General features: G+C 38.6%; 1 protein-coding gene across 1 annotated transcript in view; it reads right to left on the reverse strand.

Annotated features, from left to right (window-relative positions):
- Positions 1 to 22,587, reverse strand: part of LOC137266172 (PDZ domain-containing protein 7-like) — a 55,599-nt gene that overhangs the window by 5,205 nt on the left and 27,807 nt on the right. The window contains exons 6-17 of the mRNA XM_067801658.1: positions 9,875 to 10,063; positions 9,262 to 9,409; positions 8,599 to 8,674; positions 6,195 to 6,856; positions 5,703 to 5,868; positions 4,715 to 4,777; positions 3,884 to 3,895; positions 2,852 to 2,985; positions 2,019 to 2,110; positions 1,552 to 1,712; positions 931 to 1,210; positions 131 to 222 (exon numbers count right to left, since the gene is read on the reverse strand). Coding sequence (XP_067657759.1) covers positions 131 to 222; positions 931 to 1,210; positions 1,552 to 1,712; positions 2,019 to 2,110; positions 2,852 to 2,985; positions 3,884 to 3,895; positions 4,715 to 4,777; positions 5,703 to 5,868; positions 6,195 to 6,856; positions 8,599 to 8,674; positions 9,262 to 9,409; positions 9,875 to 10,063 — 2,075 coding nt within the window. The remainder of the gene's footprint in view (positions 1 to 130; positions 223 to 930; positions 1,211 to 1,551; positions 1,713 to 2,018; positions 2,111 to 2,851; positions 2,986 to 3,883; positions 3,896 to 4,714; positions 4,778 to 5,702; positions 5,869 to 6,194; positions 6,857 to 8,598; positions 8,675 to 9,261; positions 9,410 to 9,874; positions 10,064 to 22,587) is intronic.

The raw sequence follows: 22,587 nt of genomic DNA on the forward strand, positions 1-22,587 counted from the left end.
TATCTCACACAGCCTCTTTGACAGTAATTTCTCGCTGATACATATCAAAAGAACTCTTTATTCTAAGAAAGACTGGATTCCAGAACTGAAACCAAGCTATCCCAACTCCAAGAGATTTTGGAAAGCGTACCTAAAGTTTTCTTTAGCTTAGGGACAAACACGACTGTTGAATTTACGTGTGGTATGTCATCCTTATTATTGAAAATTTGTCGAATTGTGCGTCTGAAAACATATTAAGTAATACATAACTAAACCATAATACATTTTTCTTTGACACCCAGATTAAGACATTATTACATACAACTAAACTGACGGTGTCAAAGATGCAGATAGGAATGCAAGGGAAAGATATGGAAGATGACGATGTAACATTTCTCCCCTATCAGTTTCATTACACCTTCAAGGGAGGGACAATATGTAATAAATGTTTTGACACACCTCTTCATTCCTCTAACAAATGTTTTTCATATTTCATGAAGTAAATTCAGAAATAAGATGTGCCAAATGTCTACCAAACAGAAAGAGGTGAAAATGATGTTGTATATTTTCTTTAAAACAGGAAAAGTGTCAAAACCTTATCCAGAAATGAATATTGATCATGAAAATGTCTCTGTTCCTGACCCCATTATAACTGTAGTGGATTAAGGGTGGGAGGTTCAATGCCCTGGCTGCGTCCTAGTACACAATGTTAAAATATGTCACTTGTTGATACTTAGCCTGCTGGTCAGGATTAAGGGGATAAAACAAGGACTAAATGTCTTGGAGTCTAATTCATATATTTAAATACCGATGAGCAAATCCATAAAACAAGAACAAAATGGTAGGACTATAAAATCAATGAGTAGATGTCACAGGGTAGTTAGACTTCATGTAATGTATTTTAACAAACTTTTGAACAAAACTCAACCAGGAGACTGGCCAATGTCTTACTTCTGCCCCTTGTCAGCGACGTGGTTGAGCTTTACCCAGTGGATTGGTTTTGGACTGGTCGGTTTGTGCTCAGACGTTATGGCAGACGTCTCCTTGAGCTGGATTGGTTTGGTGGCAACTGGTGGGGATGCAACAGGTGTGACTGCAACTGGTTTGACTGCATCGTGATGGGGGTTGTCGAAACTTGAGTGACTCTTCATGGTTTCTAGAACCTTGGACGCTGTCCTCTTGTCCTGCTCATGCTGATCTACTGTCTTGATGTGGAAGTGACCGTTTTCATCTGGAAAAGGCAGAGGTGGTGATGTATTATACATATCTCTCTGTGTATGCTTTAGTCAGGTTTATTTTTGCAACAAATACTTAGGTTGGTGAGACAAGAACAAGATATTGGGAAGGCAATAGTTCAAAGAAGCGGTTTATGCAACACTAGAAATTGATTTCAAACAATGCATCCATGAAGGAAATCAAACCTCAACCTTTGGAGTGGTGAGTGAAACGCTAAGTCATCCCACCATCCTGTGCATTTCTGAATAGATCTGAGTCTAATAACATCTTGCAGGTATAAATTGTTGGGGATGGTTCTGTCCATGAACCTATGTGATAGGACAAGAGAGTACCTACCCAGCACAGTGGTCATGAGCTGTTTCTTGGGCCGATCCAAATCACTCTCTCGATGACGAAGTGGCAGATGCAGCTTGGTAGATAAATCCTCGTATCTCTCTATCTCATAGAAGTTGACCATGTTGTCAAAGCGGGCTATGTGGTATGGGTAGATAACACCCCTGTCAAAGAAACATGAGGAACAGGTGGTGTTGAGTTCAGATTTAGTTGAAATTGAGGAACACTGCAGTCAATGGTGTCGTAAGAGTATCAATGGGACCTCTGGTGTTGAATGAGTGGATGAAATAGTCAACTAGTTTAAACTGATGCCTTAGAAGAGAGGTCTAGATAATAAAATGGTGTCCAAATTCTCCCACTGCAAGTCAACATTTTATGTGATGTCTAAGGAACTTGAGGAGACACTTTCATACTGGTGTTAAAATGTTCCGAAATGATGCTACATATCAGAGTAGTGCTACCTAACTAACCTGACATCCCTGAGGAGAAGCATCTTTTCTGGCTTGTCCAGGATCTTCAGTAGTTCCTTCACCAACGAATCCAGATCCTTGTTCTCATGGTACTGGAGGACAGGGATAAAGGTCAACACATTGTATATAACAGATATTGACATAACTGGGATATATGAAGCATTCACTGTGATGGGAACATGTCATCTAGACCATCAGGATGTGATGACAAGTGTGGACCATGAAGGTGAACATAGTAGGGATTGGTTTTCAAGATAAGACAACAGATACTTGGTATCAAGGGGACATGACAGATAGTGGCTACTAAAGAAAACATACCATGGGTTTTTACAGGCATTGAATACCTAGGGGATATGATAGGTACTGACCACCAAGGTGGTGTAACCCGTGGTGTAACTGGTATTGACAATCAAGAGGATGTAATAGGTTTTCATCATTAAAAAGGGCATGAGGTATTGATTACCAAGGTGAAGCAATAGGTATTGACCATAATCAGGATATAACACACTACCAAGGTGACTGAAATAACAGATATCAACCAATATCAGCAATATAACAGGTAATGACAATGAGGACTACCTTTTGAGCTGAGCAGGTATTAAAGATAAAGAGGAAGCATTACAGATATTGACCATCATGTGATTACTATGAAGAGGATATAACAGGTCTTAACATCTAAGGTGTGGTAACAGGTATTGGCAACAAGGTGAAATAACAGATATTTACCATTATTGGAGTATAAAAGGTATTGACCAAACCCCAAAAGGCATGGACCAACCAGGGCATAGAACAGCTACAGGTTACTGACTACTGAAGGGACAATTGCCACATACCAATTCCACCAGTCTGATAACTTCACTGCTCTCATTCTCTGTCAACTTCTCCTTAGCATTCTCCTTCAGGATGGCCATCTTGTTGGGGTCAATACTAGCCTGGGTCAGCAGGGGAGGGCGAGACTGGTCAGTGCCTACAACAGTTGTACTGTGTTACAGTCTGTCACCTCAAATTTAGCACTCACCTAATTCACAAAATTCAAACAGCCACATCTTCTTCTAAAAGAAATTATGGCTCTACCAGTTTTGATTGAAGAGAATAATGCATTGTTGTCAATAAGTACACTTGAAGACAGGAAATATCGTGGATTTAAACAAAGCAGTGGTTTTTTTTCACAGTTTACAAAGTTCATTTCTGGAAGAATTCTGTGAGATTTGTAAAAATATAAAGTATGAAAATACTAATTTATTGGTTAAGCCTTTATATCATTTGAAGCGCCAAGTTGGAAATACTTTGAACATATTTTGCTAGCTCTGACAGCAGTAATGAAGACTAGTCTGAAACTCTTCACTAAAAATGTTAGCAATGGAGGCATCTGTTATGGATGTCAACTTCTTCATTGTATTCACATGTTTCAGGCTTTTCCTTGCCCCTTCATCAGGTGAAATGACAGAAACATAAACAAATATGTTGCAAGTAATTAGATTCTTAGTACATATGCTGGAAAAACTGCTACCTTTATAAAGCTCTGGTCAATCATCACTCTTCCCCACAAATTGTTATATGAAGTAATTTAAAAATATAAGGTTTGTTATGAATTTGACTTTTTGTTTATTATTTTCATGCAAAAATAAATGATAAATATGGTATTCAAAATGATATTTTCATATATTTACCAGTTGTATTTACCTAATTTGTCACATAACAGAGCAGTAGGGTGTAAATACAGTACAATATGTATATTCAAGTCTAACAATAATTACTGTGATGCTTTATTGATTTTTAAGGGTTTATATGGACTGCTTTGACAACAGAAAAAATGTTGTATATGCTTGTCCACAAAAAATGAAAAGATGAAAAATCAAACTTACCTTTCTTTTTTTCTGAAAATATATAAAACACACACCAAAAATAGAGTGACAAATAATGGAAAAAAAATCAAGTCCTCCCAGCCACAGGTGACTGAGGCATGCATGCATTATGCTTCAATAGACCTTTACATATAACTCTGGATGAGTTATGTGATTTGGTTGGGTGTATCGCCTATTTAAACAATATAAGCTTACATATTGCACCCACTCAGGGGTTCATATCTGGGTGGGAGGTTAGCCTCATGGTGAAAGCATTCACTGAAGACCTGGGTTCAGTTCCCCACATGTGTGAATTCCAGTTCTGGTGTTGTCTGGGATAATGCTGGACTGTTGCTCAAAATGGCATTAAACTAAACTCACTCACTCACTCACTTGGCTGTGGTATGTATCGCACACATGGATGGACATCATTATACCATGGTAAATCCTTTAAAAATGAGTAAACCCTAGTTCACCTCATGTCACTTGGACAATCTTTAAAGATTAAAAACTGCAATATTTTTAATAATTAAGAATAGTCATGATAATCCTACACCTGAAAGAATGTTTCACCACTGATGTCATATGCATATAAGATGTCAGCGATTGGCAATGTTTACTGAAAACCATAGCCACTAAGTAAAGAATTGGTCCACAGTGATAAGGTGTGTCTGGAAACTAAAACTCTCTGTATTCCATATAAGAGAGACTCACTCAGAACACAACATCTGGTTAATCTGCAGGGTAATGGTAAAAGTTGGAATGGAAATCTTCAGTGGAGGTAGAGGGGATAAGTAAAACCACACCATGTAACCATGGCAATGCAAAAGAAGAAAGACAGGGCGTACTTACTTCTAACACTGCCCTTCAGTTTAGACTTGATACGTGACCATGTCCCTTTCTTGCCATCAGATTCTGAAACAGGCAGTCTCAACTATTTTATACAATTTTGAGCATAAAAAAATCTGGGATCATGTCTATGTTTTTGGCCAAATTTTTATGAAATTGTGAGCTCAATCTTCACAACAACATATTCATGGTCTCTAAAGTTTCCAGCTGAATATATATCACTGATTTTTGAAGGAATGTAATAAAAACTTTAAAGGCACATGGCTGACTGTAGCTCAAACAGGTTGTTTTCAAATACAATATCTTATTAAAAGGTCAAAATAAAGGGTAAATAAGAATGTGACTGAATAAGTAACAGATGTTTTGATACAACACAACAGCTTGGATATCTCATAATACTGTGTGAAGGCCATTTACAATATTTTTGCTATAGCAACAACATATAAACAAGGATCAGAATTCAGAGAGCAAACTTTAGATTATTATAACACATAATTTCAGCATCAAGGGTTTCAGAGATGTAGCAATACTATAACAACCAAAAGCATGTGAAGAATAAAGGACTGGTAGAGGAAATGTTATTGCATATACATGTTTACTGAAAATGATATTCTAAACAAAATACATTTTCAATATTATCTCTAATATTGGATCAGAATGTTCAAAATTGGATTAGATTTCTCAGGGATATGCACTGTGAGTCTTAACATGTTTGCACATTGAATTCCTTTCTTGTTTTAACTTCTCAAATCTTATAACTGAATATTATTTCACATCATTAATTTACTAATTTGAAAAAAATGGTGATGTTTCTTCCTTCAGATCAGAGGTAGGAAATCAATGAAAAAGATTAAAACCATATTTTAAGGTCTAGGTCCTCATAAAAAACTTGCATAGCACATAATTTCATCCTATTGCTGAATCTAGGGATAGAAGGAGGCCGATGGCCAGTTATGTCTTGACAAACGTTGTACTACCAGTCACAGTTTACCTTTCTTGGACTGATCAATCTGCGTAACAGCTCGGTTGCTGAGATGGGACTGCCTATCTTCCAGCATCTTGAGCTGCTGCTGGAAATCCTGGATTACTTCCTCCTCCTCTGGCGTCATCGAGCCATTCTTGGCGGTTTTGGTCTTCTCCACCTTCTTCTTATTGACCTGGCAACCAGACAAATACAGTTATGGACCCAATCACTTTATATTCTGGTAGGGTAGGCTGGGATGTTTGAAAAATGTAATTTATTCCAGAAAATACTAGAAAAGTATCATTTGTCACACAGAAAAAAATCATAAGTTACATATGACTGATGTAATAAAAACAAGTAATTGTTTTTCTCATCCTTTTCAAGAAAAACTGCATGTGTTGAGGCAGTGACAAAAAATATCCAGTCTGTAAAATACAGTTTGGCTTGTCACAATATAGCTGGAATACTGCTGAGTGTGGTATTAAAACAACAAGCAGCCACACAACCAGAATTACTGACCTTGCTATAGACTGGTTCCTCTACTTCTGTCACAATGACAGTGTCCACAGTGTCAACTCCGTTCTGTTGGTGCACAGGGACACTACTTTTTGGGATGACATATTCCTCCAAGTTCAGAGGTCTGTCCCTTGTTGACTCATTTATTTCTTTTAATGAGACATATTGACCTCTTGAATTTGTGTTAGCATAAACAGGGTTTGTCCGTATTTGAGTTGCCTCCCTTTGGCTGTAATTATCAGAAATGTACACATCGGGCCAATTCTCCGATCTGACGATTTCTGCTGACTCATAATGCTGTCGTAATTCATTTTCATAGATGGTTTTCGATGTATTGGGGTAAACTCTTTGTTCTTGATGTCTCTTAATCTTTCCTGAATCTGTGTCATTCACGTCATTTCCATTTAACCGAACAAAGTGAACATCATAATCATCATCCTTCAGTCGAAGGTCAGTCGTGTCATGGCTATCTGGCCTGAACTCGTAAACATTTTCCTCATGATAGATGAGACTGCCACTGCGAGACTCATTGGGCAGGTAGATGGTAGACGGAACATGGTCAGCACTTCTGGGGATGGGTAAACGTGAAGCATATTGTGGCGTGGTGTGGATGTGCAAGGTGCTGCGTCTACTTGATATAGGGCTGTCAAACATGGCTACTCTACCTGCAAGTAGCAGAATACAAATTTGTACACAAAGCAGGATTTAAATCTAAAATTTATTCATACATTGTTTGTTTTGAGGTTTAATGCAGCAATATTTCAGCTGTATGATGGTAACTGTGAATAATCAGATCTGGGTCAAACTGACAGGGATTGATATTGTGAGCCAAAAGTCATCAGGTCACCATGACACATATGTCAGCTGAACCTGAACAACCATTGGCTCTCATGACTGAAACAAGTTACTAGTGGCAACATGCTAGTTTCACACCTACAGACTACACTTGATAGTTTGTTGACCCTGTGTGTGAACAGATTATGGTATTGCTTAAAATGTTAAGGGACATAACTCCATTTCCTGACATTCACTGTACTCCTTTGCAAAACATAAAAATCACATTTTCAATGAAATGTACATTTCCATTCATACACATACAAAAGTCAGTTATTTCATGTTGTTGTGATATCACTGATATACTGCAGAGCGCAACAACCAATCGAATGTTGCATCACATCATGCACACATTATAATCTAACTACATTCCGATCTTAGTTCTTGCAGCTACTATAAACACAAATGAAACATAATCTATACCATTTTTTAGACATTTTGGAGTTTTGTTTTGCTCAGTTATAAAACAAATTTACAATACATAATTTGGCCATATCTCAAAGTATCCGCTGGAGTGGGAGTCACAGTCTAGTGCCTTCTGATGGCTAATGCTGACATCTTGTTAGTCATTTGACTGATTGGTCCAAGTTTTTAAAAGGTCATTCTAAAGTGACCAGTAATTTGTTTTCCTAAGATCTGTGTACAGCAGCAGCGAGCACTAAGACTGAATAAAAAAGACACATATAACATCAAGAAAAAATATATACAAATTACACCGATCAAAAAAGCAATAGAAAACATTGTCACTAAATGGCCTTTTGTACAAAAATGTCTACATATGATGTTCAAAATTACATAAATCAACTCCCATTATAATAATAAATATATAATATAAAAATGGAAATTTTGGTGATGCATACCTGCACTGGAACATGATATGATATACAATTATATTTACTGAAGTGATGTGTCTACTTGATATAGTAGATGGAATAAAAAATGGTTTGAACTGACCCAAACAATCAAAAATCTCTGAGTAAAAGGAAATGAATGTATAAAAAACTACTTGCTAATTTACAAGGGGCAGAAGCAAACAATTATCTGTTTCTTTGGAAAAAGATAGACAATGGTGGAAAAAAAGAAGCAATGTCACATCAAATCATCTCCAAGGGCTTTTGAATACTTACAGAAAACAGACCCTGTCACATAAATAGCATTTCAAAATTCTGTTTGGAATTTGTTTCAGGCCACTGACAGAAAATATAGCCTCGACAAAAAAATAATCAGTGGGATGTTCATGTCCCTATAGAACAGTATGTCGTAAACATCATAAAAAGTAAGATTTTACACTTATAATAGCGATACTATTTTACATATACATCATATATGATATATATAAGGACTTCAACCAGACAAAGACGATTATTATTTGTTAAATATATATGAAAATTTTCACAATCAACATCCATTAATCCATCCTGACAAAGACAGTGTCTGGTCTAACAAGTATTCACAACCAAATATGACAAGCGACAACATCAAGGCGTATTTAGCTGAGTCCCCAAACCCAAGCAAACTGAGAAAAGGACTCGAACCTATCAAAAGTGACGACTATAGGAATGGACTGCCCAACCTGAGTTCCGGTGAGCTCGGTCACTCCACGTGTACTCTGCAAATAGTTCCTTGTATGCTGGATAACGTCCAACTTCCTGCAAGTAGAACATCTCGTGTTAAAGACAGTCGCCTTTCTACAATCAAGTCACCTTCTAAACAGGTGATGCCAGAGTATTGTGGATTGATTCTGTCTTAGATCGCCAAAGGTAACAGGGAGATGACTGGCCCAAATTTGGCATGGAAATCCAAGAGGAGACCATACTGGAACACTGTAAACTGAGTCTGTCTTTCACTGCTCAAAAGTTAAAGCTAAATAGGACCTGATCTGGCCTAGAATACTGAGGAAAATCTAGTATGGGGGTGCATGGGAATGTCTCACGTCAATGAATCAGTAACATCCTGGGAACAGATTAAGACCCAGAGTGCCAATATTAGACAAATATTGGTCACTGGAGACCTAGACTGCCTAGGAAACTCTTGGTTACTGGAACCTGGTAAACCTCAGAATTCCATGGCAAAACAAGTATGGGGGGCTTACAACCTTGTCTGCCAGTTAAATCAGTGGTGGCAACCTTTGGATAACTGCAGTGGCAAAAGCAAACAGAATTCCCATTGGGTCTTGGTATAACATGATAAAAAGTCAAAATCTGACACAAGTTGTTACAGCATGACAAGTCCTTACCCTCAGTGTAAGTACAAGGTTGGGATTTGTACGCAGGAAGTCAGCTGCAGCACTATGGGAGATTCTGGTAAAGTCGGTACCATTGACATCCAGTATCTGGTCTCCGGTACACACACCGTTCTTCTCAGCTAGACCACCAGGGTCCACTCTGTAAAAGAAGCTCATACATTAATATGATTGGTCAATTCTTGGTCAGAGATTGATACGTATCCTCAGAGAGAGCCAACAAACTCCCACAGTCCAGAGACTTTAAGACTTTCCACATATTACATATTTGCATCAGCTGCATATGTGTTTCAGGATCTGTAAGACAAACTTGTATTGGGGTTCCAACTTTCAGTTTTAAGAGACTCTTGCTGTTCTATGTTGAGACCAACAAGCCATAGGTCCTGTGCAAAAGACAATTAATGCAAGGGTAATCAATTAAATATATGTCTGTCCTTATGAACACAAACACTTCCTCAACATCACTAAGTAATCTTGAGACACAGAAGTCCAAGGTCAACAGTCATACCTCCAGGTAACACCACGACACCTACCTTGACACAAGGATGCCCAGGCCATACCACCGACCGACCACCATCCACTCCATCCATAACACCACTACACCCACCTTGACACAAAGATGCCCAGGCCATATTCACTGCCGCCCCTGATGTTGAGTCCAATGAAGTCAGTGCTGTTGACGGTCTTCACTGCCACTCGTTTCTCCCGTAGGTGTTGGCGGTCAAGGCCTGAAATGTGGTATGCGTCCAGGTCTGTAGGTGCGGCAGAAATGATGTCACCCTCATGGACGTCATACCTGCAACAATGTTCACATAACTACAAGACCACACCAAAGCCAATATAAAGTGAGATCCTGGTTAATAAAGAGCTCATTCATCACTGCAGTTGATGTTCTTGTTTTTCAGGATATATACCATTCAAATAAAGTAGGGGATATTGGATTTACAAGACAGATACAATGCAAATGATGAAGCCAAGGACGAAACAGATGATTAAGAGAAATTAAGGGAAAATATGACAATTTATTCCATTCCTGTGGAAATGTTTCATTGGCTGGTGGATGCTTGCTAAATGGAATATCTCCTACTTGTTTTGAATGGTATATATCAAAACTGTCTGACTGTCTGTCTGGATCTTGATTAGATTTAAACTGCTAGGGATTCAGAGGTATTTGCATCATCAACTAAACAGTTTTGTATGCATTTATATTTCATGAAAATAAAGAAACTCAACAGACTGAAACATAACTAATGTGTCTTGATTGGTTTATAACAGAATAGGTGGCGATCGTATGGCATTATTGCACTGAGCGACAATGAGTGTATTGTGTACTAAGATGACCTGTCTTTGAAGTTATTATGATGGACAAACATAAATACATGGCATATTTTAATGTATTAACACAATACATATACATATATACCCATGATACTGCAGAAGATTTGCCCTTCAGTCACCCATGCATGGACTCACACTGCTCATAATATCAATCACAGGATTGACTGAAATATCTATATGCAACATATACCTGGAACATGCAGTGTTAGGGCACTGTAGTGTCAAGCCACATGCAAACACACAAGCCACAATAGAAGCCTTGAAATGCCAGCTACTTCCAGCCTAATAATTTGATCCAATCCAGTCTATATCATGTGATATAAATATTGTATCAACACATGTAAAATACACGTCAAATATTGTTCCCCTTTGTACGACCCAGTAGCTGCAGCCAATAAACACAGGATGCCCTAGGTGATGAAGAAGTGCTACTGCATGTTCGTATTTACCTGCAGCGCATGTGGAGGTGTACAGAAATAGAGCTCTTTTTTAGAGGTCTGTCAGTTTCACTCCACTTGATAAAGTGCGTGTCAATATCTCTAGACATCTAAAGATTTTTGAGTATTTGAAGAGTGGCAACTGAATTTCCTACAATGAATCATATAGTACACTGAGTTTGCTACATGGAATAACGGGGTAAGTGTAAAAGGCAGCTCAATAAACTTACTTGTACGTATACTGTACACGAGTAGCTGGATGTATCCCCATGTAATTAAATTAGCCCACTCTTCTGATCATTTTTTTCATTTTTTTTAAATTCCTTTCTCAAATTCTCAGATAAATTACAATTGACATAAAAGACAATATATATCACATCACTGGGATTTTTGTAAGGCTATAGCAGATATATAGATACATAAAATATCATTACTGTTTCTGTAAAGGGTAAATAAGACTGAAGGAATATGGTTGAATTCTTGTGATATCTTCATTTCTGGACTTATATTAACACCTAGTGTGTGTACCTCATTTTATTTTTATTTTCTTGAAATATATTTTAAAAAATTTGAAAATTGTGTAGCTATTGGGACTACATACAGATTTATACTGGTTTCTGAGTTCTAGTCACCTGAGATACTGGATACCGGATGGCAGTTTAATATGGATACCAGACACCAATGCTGTAGACTGACTACCAGCAAACCAGTCCTCGTTATTCCCTTAATACTAATCTAAGGCAAAGTAACAACATGTAATAGATTATAAAGTAACTGGACAGTTACTGACAAGCCAAAACATAACAGCCATTACAAGCCCCTACCCACAGTGTAACATTCTTCAATTCATCACTGATCCTAAAGATCTTAAAACATATTTAAAAAAGTATACCAACCACACTGAAGACTCAGGGAATGATATAAAAAATATATACCAGTGTCCAGAGGTCATCCAGAGATCACAATTCTCAGGTCACACGTTCTATATACTCATTTATACCACAGCTGGTAGTTTTAGACAAAATTGTAGCTATACACACTTGGGGCTGAAACAGCAAACACCATGGCCCATAATAGGTATGATTAGCTTTGTTTGAGGCGTCAACACTGTGGGGAGAAATGATGGCCCATATTTGTTCTCAGTTCAAAAGAAGGAAAAAAGGACTTGAAATAGTCAATTCACCACCATTTTTTTCAAGCAGATCTTACAAAGTTTTCAGCTGATATCAAGGTAACACATACAAAACCTATTTCAGCATTTCATCTTCCATGACAAGTCTCTGCAGACATGTCTCCTCACCAATGCTGTAAAAGTAATATGTCATGATAAAACCTCCAGTAAATAGTTTTACAGTACCACAGAAAAGTAGTCCAGCATCCCTGCTACCTCTTCCATCTCACTGTCATAGGCATAAACTAGCTTTCTTGCTTTCACGTAAAAGTAACTTGACACATATTCTCCAAAAATATTCCACGCTATATCAGTGCTGCAAGTGACAGTCATGCAAACGCTGCAACCTATCATCAGCCATTTGTACAGTCAGTCTACATGAAACATGTTCTGTAACCACGGCAATATGCAAATATTGCCTATCCTGATACACCCACCTGAGGGATGTAGAAGCTTGGATATGCAAACAGTAACTGTTGTTAGGAAAATATTTCCTGACTTAATTTTCAAAGTGACACACACGCTGATGTCTTTGATAGAGATGTGTCATGCAGTCTGTCCATCAGTTGTCTCTGTTTGCAGGGATGCTTGGGATGGAGATGTGTAATGTAATGTTCATCATTCATCTCTGTGGCAGTGACCTTGGGCTGGGGAATTGTTATGTTATGGCCATCAGTCTTTGGGATGGGGAGGCAGCATGTAATGTCCATCAATTGTCTCTGGTAGCAGGGATATTAGGGATGTAAAGGTGTTATGTCATGTCCTTAGATCATCACGAGGTATGGATCCAGAATGGACAGGTGTTATGTCATGTCCTTCGATCATCTTGGAAGTATGGATCCAGAATGGAGAGGCGTTATGTAACGTCCTTCGATCATCTCGCAGTAAGGATCCAGAATGGACAGGTGATATGTAATGTCCTTTGATCATCCCGAAGTAAGGATCCAGAATGGAGAGGTGTCATGTAATGTCCTTCAATCACCTCTGTGATGGCACAGCTGTTACAGATGGACCAAGAGACTATGTAGTCACTTAAAACATACAGTCCATACTTTCAAAGATTATATATCAATCTTTTGCTCAGGGTTGTCAGTATTTGAGGTTATCCTCACTAACTAATACAATACATAAGTGACCATGAATGATTGGTTATTAAAGCTTGTTTACTTTTCTACAAAACATCTGACAATACATAAATAATATCAGCCTATTCTCTTTTAAACATTTTATAAATTTTGTTTTCAATGATAGTTAAACCAAAAAGAAATTTTGATCTGACCTTTGATAATATGAGGCCTCTCCATTTTGTCCAATGACGAACAAGATTTATTAGCATCTGATTAATTAAACAATATTTGGATCCAGAATGGAGAAATAACTGATCTGTTAAGCAGGTTTGATGAAAGGGCTTGGTGCTTTACTAGAAACAGAAGACGTGCTACAAAATCTTTGATGTCTATATGTTGTTGCCATGGTAATTCCCTAAAAATTAGGAAAGCATTGTTATTTGGAATGTTTCCAGGAGAGAGGAAGAAGCACATTGTTAACTAATTAGCAATTAATACTCAGTAGAGTGGAGTCCTTCAACTGGGTTGCTGAAGGCCTATTCTACCTCGGGACGTTCACGTGTCTAGTTTTAAAATAATTGACATATTATATTATATATATATAATTTCAAAGGTGCTCAAATCTGAAAGCCTGCCTCTTCAAAATAATTCATTTTTCTTGACTCAACAAACACAAAGATAATAAATGAATGCATATTTAATTCAGCTGCACAGTTTGTTGACATAAAGAAGCACCTGTTTTATAAGTGTCTCATTATGCCTTCATATTACAACACTAGGGTGGGTGGGTGCACCAGCATACTGGTAATATCTTAATAGGAGTTACAGAGTGTCAGAAAGTTGTGGGTGTGATGTCTTAGTGTGATGCTGTGAGTCTGATGGTGTGAGTATGATGTGAAAGTTTGATGGTGTGACTGATGGTGTGAGTTTATGCTGCATCAAAGCAGGACACACCAAGAATGGACTTCATAAATTGTGTCCATACTCTAAAGGGGGAATGATTTGGTTGATAATCTCATACTACCATGCTGTCTTGTTTCAGTAATGACTGTTAAGTGTAGGTTAGTGGAGATCCTTCATGCATAACTACCTCTGTCAAGAACACAGCATTCCTTCGTGTGCCAGATCAAATCAGCTACTCCCTCTGCAATACAGCATGTAATTATTCTGCACTCTAAATTCATTAACCTGCAGACCCTCCATGTTTTATTTCCATCTATCACAGATCATAAAGAATCAAGGTATGCTGGCTCTGTGTTTAGTGTGCTTACTGTAGTATTTGGTCTTCCCTCTGTATCTTAGTGCAGTTGTCATTTCTGTGAGTGGAGTGAGTGAGTGAGTGAGTGAGCGAGTGGGTGAGAGAGTGTATGTGTGAGTGAGTGAGTGAGTGCATGAGTCATGGGCCATCCATTGTGTTGGGTATTTTGTCAAGCTGACACTACATGGTGCCTTGCAATGTTTAGCTAGTGTTGTGTATAGCACTACTGAACTAGTGTAGTGCTGAGCTAGTGTTGTGCTTAGAACTACTGAGCTAGTGTAGTGCTGAGCTAGTGTTGTGCTTAGAACTACTGAGCTAGTGTAGTGCTGAGCATTTGTTGATCTAGGATAGAGTTTACCTCAAGTTCAAAATATGAAAATCCATGCTTATGAGTTGGCTAATTTTCACCTACATGTGTATTTTAGCTATAACTCATGTAATGACTGATGTGTTGTTCTACAAGACTAGAGCAGCCATACTGCAAACAAAATGTAATGTGATGTTTGACATGGACTTGATAAACAAACAAAAGAGGGACTTTGTTTCCAGTAAGTTAGAAAACAGGTTCGCTTCAACTGGTTCTAAGCTCTGAAAACACCAGTGGCAAAAATAACCTATTCCTCAGTTATTAGTTTCAATAATACATTTTAGATGTCAAGCATCCGGTACACTGTCATGCGAAAGTAATGTGTTTTCTCTCAAAACCGTTTAGTAATCCACAAAAACTGAATTTATAATATTGACAGATACTGACATGGTGGATAACATTATGATGAGACAATAATGTGCTTACCTGATGCTGTTGCGCTAAAATAATGATAAACGAGACAGGTAGATACAAACACGGATCAACATATATATATGTGCATTAAAGCATAAACTAACAGTTATAAAACTCTGCTGATATTTGTTGCATGAGGGTATGTACAGGTGGGTTCAATGTCATTCAGTTATAAAGAGCTGACTAATTATGAAAATTCTGTAGAGTGAGGGTATGTACAGGTGGGTTCAATGTCAGTAATTAAGAGTAGATTGTAATTAAATCATGACATCCTTGTTTGTGTAGGACATGGAGTGTTGATTTTATTCCCAATAAACACCAATTCATGGATCGATAGAATAACACTTATCTATAACTTTATTGATCTCAGACAGGTAATGGATTTTAAACGGAGTTAAGTGATAGATGATGGAGGGATGAAATTATGCAGCAGTAACCTTTTTGAGTTTGTGGCGCTGAAAAAGTGTCAGCTTCTTATGATGTGTTCTCTTGTCTGTACCACTCTAGATGGAATGCTTGCCTGCCTATGACATTGTTTTCTCAACAGGTGAGCCATTCAGCATTTCTCAATAATAATTTCCTCATCAAATCATGGGAGTGATTAAGTGAGCTGGCTTTTTTGCCCCTTTTCATTATTCTAACAATATTCAGATGATATCACAGTGGTGAACACCAGAACTGGGCTTCACATATAATACCCATCTGGGGACATAACCCAGTGTTTTCAGCCCGATGAGCAATCACTTATACAACTCAACCACCCTAGCTATACAGCAGTAAATGAAGACAGGGCGATCTGACCAACATGTGTTTTATCTTTATCTGAGGCACATTCAACTGGAGAATCAAGAAAAGGTTACTCTGGTTTCTATATTAGAATCCAGCAGGATTGTAGTCTTTCTGGTGAAATTGCCTCCCAGAATAGTCCAGCATGTCTCTCAGGGAGGGTAAACAAACAGTCATAGTGCTCCATACTCATCTAATGAATTCCTGTTTTTAAGAGTTTATGGTTTATACATAACCAAGACCTGGCTATGTGATTTGGCAGAAAGGAGGAAGTCATTTTCTGTTGCCCCAAGGAAGGCAGGTCCACCAAGGTTAGACTAACAACTTAGTGTCTGAAATGATCATATTTTACACACAAAACAAGTTCATAGTGAAAAATATAATGAAAAGGAGACCAAAGGCTTTCTTCATTTACTGAAGAATGAGGAAATCTAGACTTGCTACATTTTCGACACTTGTGTGCGCTTTCTTGAATTTATTTACTTCAAGGTCTGTTACAGACTACACTGAGGTCATTTCACATGATACATGAAACCTGGAAAAGCTAATTGTAAAACCTGTGGTATACAATTAATTGTTTCATGTTCATGTTGCTTACCTCCACAGGGGCAGATTCACAGTAAATATGACAGTTTTAGTTTACAAGGCTGCAATGTCTGTGGTGGACATGTGTTCATGTATTTACATCGGAGTGCTTACAAGAGGTAGATCCACTTGGTGTATGGCCTGCACAGATCGTCATGTGTTCATCTTGGCCATACCCTAATTTCTTAAACTACATCTGGTTATTGAGTGTTCATGGTTTTATTTGTGTCTAGAAATATACAACTGAGTGTTTCTCTGGGTCATTATCACATCTGAGGCAGTGGAAATATATTTATATATGGTCTTTAAAGCCTTGAGACAGTTTGTAACTAGCATCTAGCCAGGAGACATTCAGAGTATGTGAGTGAGTGAGTGTGAACTATTGAAAGTGCATTTGTATATTTGTATACACATGTATATTTGTGTCAAAAACTTTGGAAATGCCTAGGATCTCCCATCAACATGAGATAAGTTGCATGAAACACAACTCAATCTGCCAGAAACTCATTACTGCATCAGGATTGTATCAGCAGGTACAGAGTGATGTGCATGTGTGCATGTGTGCATGTGTGCATGTGCATGAGTGAACCCACAGGAACGTCAGTTATACTCTAGACTTGTGAAGGTCCAGGTTAGAATATTAGCTTTCAGTAACCCATGCTTGTCATAAGGGTAACCTATGCTTGTCGTAAGAGGTGACTAACAAGATTGGATGGTCAGACTTGCTGACTTGGTTGAAACGTCATCGGTTCCCAATAGCTCACATCGATGCTCATGTTGTTGATCACTGGACTGTCTGGTCCAGACTGGATTATTTACAGACTGCCACCATTTATCTGGAACATTGCTGAGTGTGGTGTAAAACTCACTCATGCACTCAGTTATTCTCTACCTTTCCATAACACACTGCATTTCAGCATTTTGACAGTCAGGAGTATTGTTAGATTCAGTCTTCATGTTTTTAAAAATATGTGTTATGTAATACTTATTCCCAGGAAACACCTTCAAAAGACCGTCATGGATAATAACATCAAGGGGAGGATTACCATTGTTTTAGAGGGTTATGGTGGCTGAACGGGTTAGGTGGCTGACTTTGTATGATTGCAATTAGGGGTCTGACTCTGAGGGCGTGGGATCAAATTCTGGATGAGACTTAACTCAAAAAAGTACTAGAATTTGTACTTCACTACGAAACTGTAATCCAAAATATAACCTTTATTACTGAGTTCAGTCGTCAGTTATCAACCATGACCAGTAAATATCTTAAATAGCATTTAGTGCAAAACTTACATTTGGCATCACGAAACATTAAGCCTTTCATCGAAATAAGCTGAAAGAGCCCAAACTAAAGAGGCAGTTAATATGGTTGGCAATGTTAACTTAATAAGCAAATCTGTAGGCTAACTAAGGAGGAATGCCTCCTGCACCTGTTTCTTCATGATGGTGAAAATTTGTTACAGGTCTCCTGGTTCATACAACTAGTCTATAATGATAACTCGGTCTGTTGATTGTAAAATGAAAGTTGGCAATATTCCCGCTATATCACAGCATTCTGCAACCATTCAATTCCTGCGCAGACAAGTCAGTGGTTGACTACCAAGTTTAATGTGATAACTGCTTGTAGAAATGTTTTATTGGATTTTCTAGTAACAAATAACATTTATATACTTTTCAGTTTCAAAAGGCATCTCTGAGAGTATTTGAGGCACTCATGTACTGCATGATAATACTATGGAGAAATTCCAGAGCAATCAAGCTTGCTAGTCCTTAATAGGTGAAACTTTAGAATGTGCTGATATCACTTGTTAGAATTTGTTTGACAATATATCTCCACAAAAAAGTATGAGATGCGAAATATATTCCCAAATACGCACAAGTCTCATTTTCATGGTTTTGCTGTGAAATGAATATGTGATAAGAAGCACTTAACATTTCAATCATTTCTAAGTTGTAATTAATTGCTATCAAGACATTTCTAAGATTATTGGTCTAAACTCTGGTCGGAAATGCTTTTACATTACTCAGCTGAAATATGACACTACAGACTGCTGAACTTTAAAGAGGGGAAAGGAAAAGCTCTCAAACAACAGAGCATAATTTGTTTGTATATTTTTCGTATCTATCAATCTTCAAGCATAAAAAGAGACAGGTAAACCTAAACAAACACTGAGCCAACATTCCCTTCCTCTCTGTCATACTCAGTGGAGTTGGAACTTCCTCATTACAGCGAGACCCTTATGTAACTATGGATACACCAAAAGATGGGTTACAGTCAGTTCCAGTGTGTTACAGCATCACCTGATGCCATGACTTTCCAACTAGTTACAGTTGGAGACATATATCATCCTTTACCTACCCAATGACTTCTGTATTCCAGGTTTGAATTGATCTTCAGCAATCCATGCTTGTAGTAAGTGACGAGTAACAGGATTATGTGTTCAGGCTTGCTGACTTGGTTGACACATGTCAATGTGTATCCCAAATACACAGATTGGTGCTCATGCTGTTGATCACTGGATTGTTTGGTCCAGACTCAATTATTACATGCCACCACCATTTTGCTGGAATATTGCTGTGTGTGGTGTAAAATCACTCATCAACTCCCTACCCTTCTGTTGGCTTGATCTCATCCCTTCCATGCTCTAGTCAAAGTGACACTAGATCCTTTAGACAGTCTATTTACTGCACAGGTGACTTTCTCCTGTCAGTTACACACCTTGTTAAAGCACTACACAATACAAAGATTATGATAAAAGACAGGCAAGGAACTGATGACATCATCCCACAGAATTTTCTCGAGGTCTGTTTTGAAGCAACCCTATGCCACAACAGCTCCATTAGTACACCCCCACCACACCACCACACCCCAGCCATATCCCATTCGCTTCACCACCACCACACCCCAACCCTATGTATTCCAGCTACCTATACCACCACACCCCAGCCATATCCCATTCGCTTCACCACCACCACACCCCAACCCTATCTATTCCAGCTACCTATACCACCACACCCCAGCCATATCCCATTCGCTTCACCACCACCACACCCCAACCCTATCTATTCCAGCTACCTATACCACCACACCCCAGCCATATCCCATTCGCTTCACCACCACCACACCCAACCCTATCTATTCCAGCTACCTATACCACAAAATCCCAGCCATATCCCATTCGCTTCACCACCACCACACCCAACCCTATCTATTCCAGCTACCTATACCACCACACCCCAGCCATATCCCATTCGCTTCACCACCACCACACCCAACCCTATCTATTCCAGCTACCTATACCACAAAATCCCAGCCATATCCCATTCGCTTCACCACCACCACACCCCAACCCTATCTATTCCAGCTACCTATACCACCACACCCCAGCCATATCCCATTCGCTTCACCACCACCACACCCAACCCTATCTATTCCAGCTACCTATACCACAAAATCCCAGCCATATCCCATTCGCTTCACCACCACCACACCCCAACCCTATCTATTCCAGTTACCTACACCAACACACCCCAGCCATATCCAATTCGCTTCACCACCACCACACCCAACACCATCTATTCCAGCGACCTACACCAACACACCACCCCCATTCAAGTCACATTGTTCTTTTGAACTAATCAGAAAACATGAGGACTGTGAAGTATGTGCCTTCTCGCAGGAAAATCAGCAGACAGTATAAAATCATGCAAGAAACTAATAGAAAATCTGTTGAAACCTTTCCCAGTTTTACTGGCATCCACCAGTATTGCGACATAATGAATAAACCAAACACTTTCCTTTAGGCCTTGTTTGGAGGTGGCAGATTGGTTCGGAAACCTGACTCCTTCATAAAAAACTGATTTGGCAAGGTGTCCAAAATTGTCAGATTCTGTGCCATCGAGGGCGGAAAATTTTAGCACATGATTTGAAATCACATTCCTGGAAAGATTGCTGTGCCAATGAGGTAATGACTGTGGCAGAATAGAAAGGAAACCTGCTTCTCCCATAAAACTGCCGAGCTAGCAAAAAGAGTTTTCTTGTGCTGAGCTTGAGTGTATACACCATCTAAACAGTGGTAGGAAATGATTACTACATCAGTTGAGTTTAACGGTGCAGTGTTGGTTACGGAACATTGGTCCAAGTGTTTAATATACTGCAGATGGGGAAATATGAGTCATAATGCTCTATACACTGATCTATCCTCCACAAATATATGTATCCCATGTGATATATAACATAAGATTAACATTAGATCAGCATTGGTGATTACATTTAACTCATTCAATGCTGATTCAGTTATATAGGAAGCCCTGTGTAAAAGTTTGATGATGATGATGATGATGATGATGATGATGATGATGATGATGATGATGATGGAGCATGGCATTCCCACAATATCACACAGGGGTAGCCAGAATGAGCTTCACACATTTTACCCATGTGGGAAATCTTACATATGTCTTCAGCATGACGAATGAACACTTAAACCACAGGGCTAGCCCACTTACACTGATGATGATGATGATAATAGTGATGATAATGACAAATGATGAGTATGTGAGTATAGTTTTATGCCACTTGTAGCAGTTTTCTAGCAATATCACCAAGGGGACACCAGATGAAGACCTTTACACGTCACACTATGTCATATGGTAATTGGTCGCAGGTGTTTTGTAGTAACACTGGGACACACATAGAAACGTAAGCTCGAATCTACCCACTCACTGCACCTGTGACAGGGATCGGCATGTGATAATGGCTGAAACTTATTTCTGTCTTGTTGACTCATAACAACTTTCAGTGAACTCAAAATAGTTTTAGCTGCATGTCAGAAGAAGCAACACAGAGAAACTTATATACACACACAACCAGACAGACAGACAGACAGACAGACAGACAACCAGACAGACAGCATTACTGTTTTACGTGCTTTTGCTTATTACAACTGTTACAACATTAACATTACTGGAATATTCTTTAAATTGAAGGCAAGATTTATTCAGTCTCTACTATTCCTGAACTTCAAGTTTATGTATGTTAATTATCTGACAAAATGTTCCCAGTTATTCAAGTCAGATTCCCTTGATCTGTTAGAGGGCAAACTATATCTAGATCTCTAGACAGGTTGTGAGACGAAGCAGTACATGTGCTTCATGGCCAAATAAATATTAATCTAATTAAACTTCCCTGACATCAGAAGCAGCAAAGGTGGGGAGCTTGTCTCGAAGGCGCCAAACACATTCCCCTTTTGACAGAATCACCTAATTAATGAAGACTTGTGTTCTGCGAGCTGTAGTTGGTGAGATGGTTGCCAATGTCCCAGAATGCAATGCAGTCTCCCCCCCCCCCCCCCCCCCCCCCCCCCCACCGTGTCCACTGCAACATGTTGCTATATGAAGATTATTTAGCTCAAGAATGACACAAGAATTACGAAAAAACAAACTGGAATGGAGCTAAAAGTATTTAATTAAAAACTGTACATTTAATAGCAATTGTCATTTATTTTAATTGTGCTCAAATATATACAGGCAATAAAACTTTATGTAAGGTAAATGCATATTTATATGGACATCAAAAGAGCAAAACTGCCTAAGCATGAATTAGTTTATAAAATGAAAGCAGATTCAAAATATGAAACGTTTGATATTTGACCACACTGCCCTTCTCTCCCTTTCTGAATCCTTCCCCTTCTCTAACACTGACCCCCTTCTTGCCCTGTCTTGTCTCAATAACCATCCCCCTCTCCCTACCACCCTCGCAGCCCCCTCCCTATAGCACTTGCTTGTCACACTGTCCCTTCACTCCATAACTGGCCCTTCACTAACACTTAGTCATGCTACCCATTCTTCTACCTGTTCATTTTACCTTGATACCTTAACAACCTGTTCCCCTGCCTCTC

This window comes from Haliotis asinina, chromosome 15 (assembly GCF_037392515.1).
Source record: "Haliotis asinina isolate JCU_RB_2024 chromosome 15, JCU_Hal_asi_v2, whole genome shotgun sequence".
In the NCBI taxonomy this organism is placed as follows: domain Eukaryota; kingdom Metazoa; phylum Mollusca; class Gastropoda; order Lepetellida; family Haliotidae; genus Haliotis; species Haliotis asinina.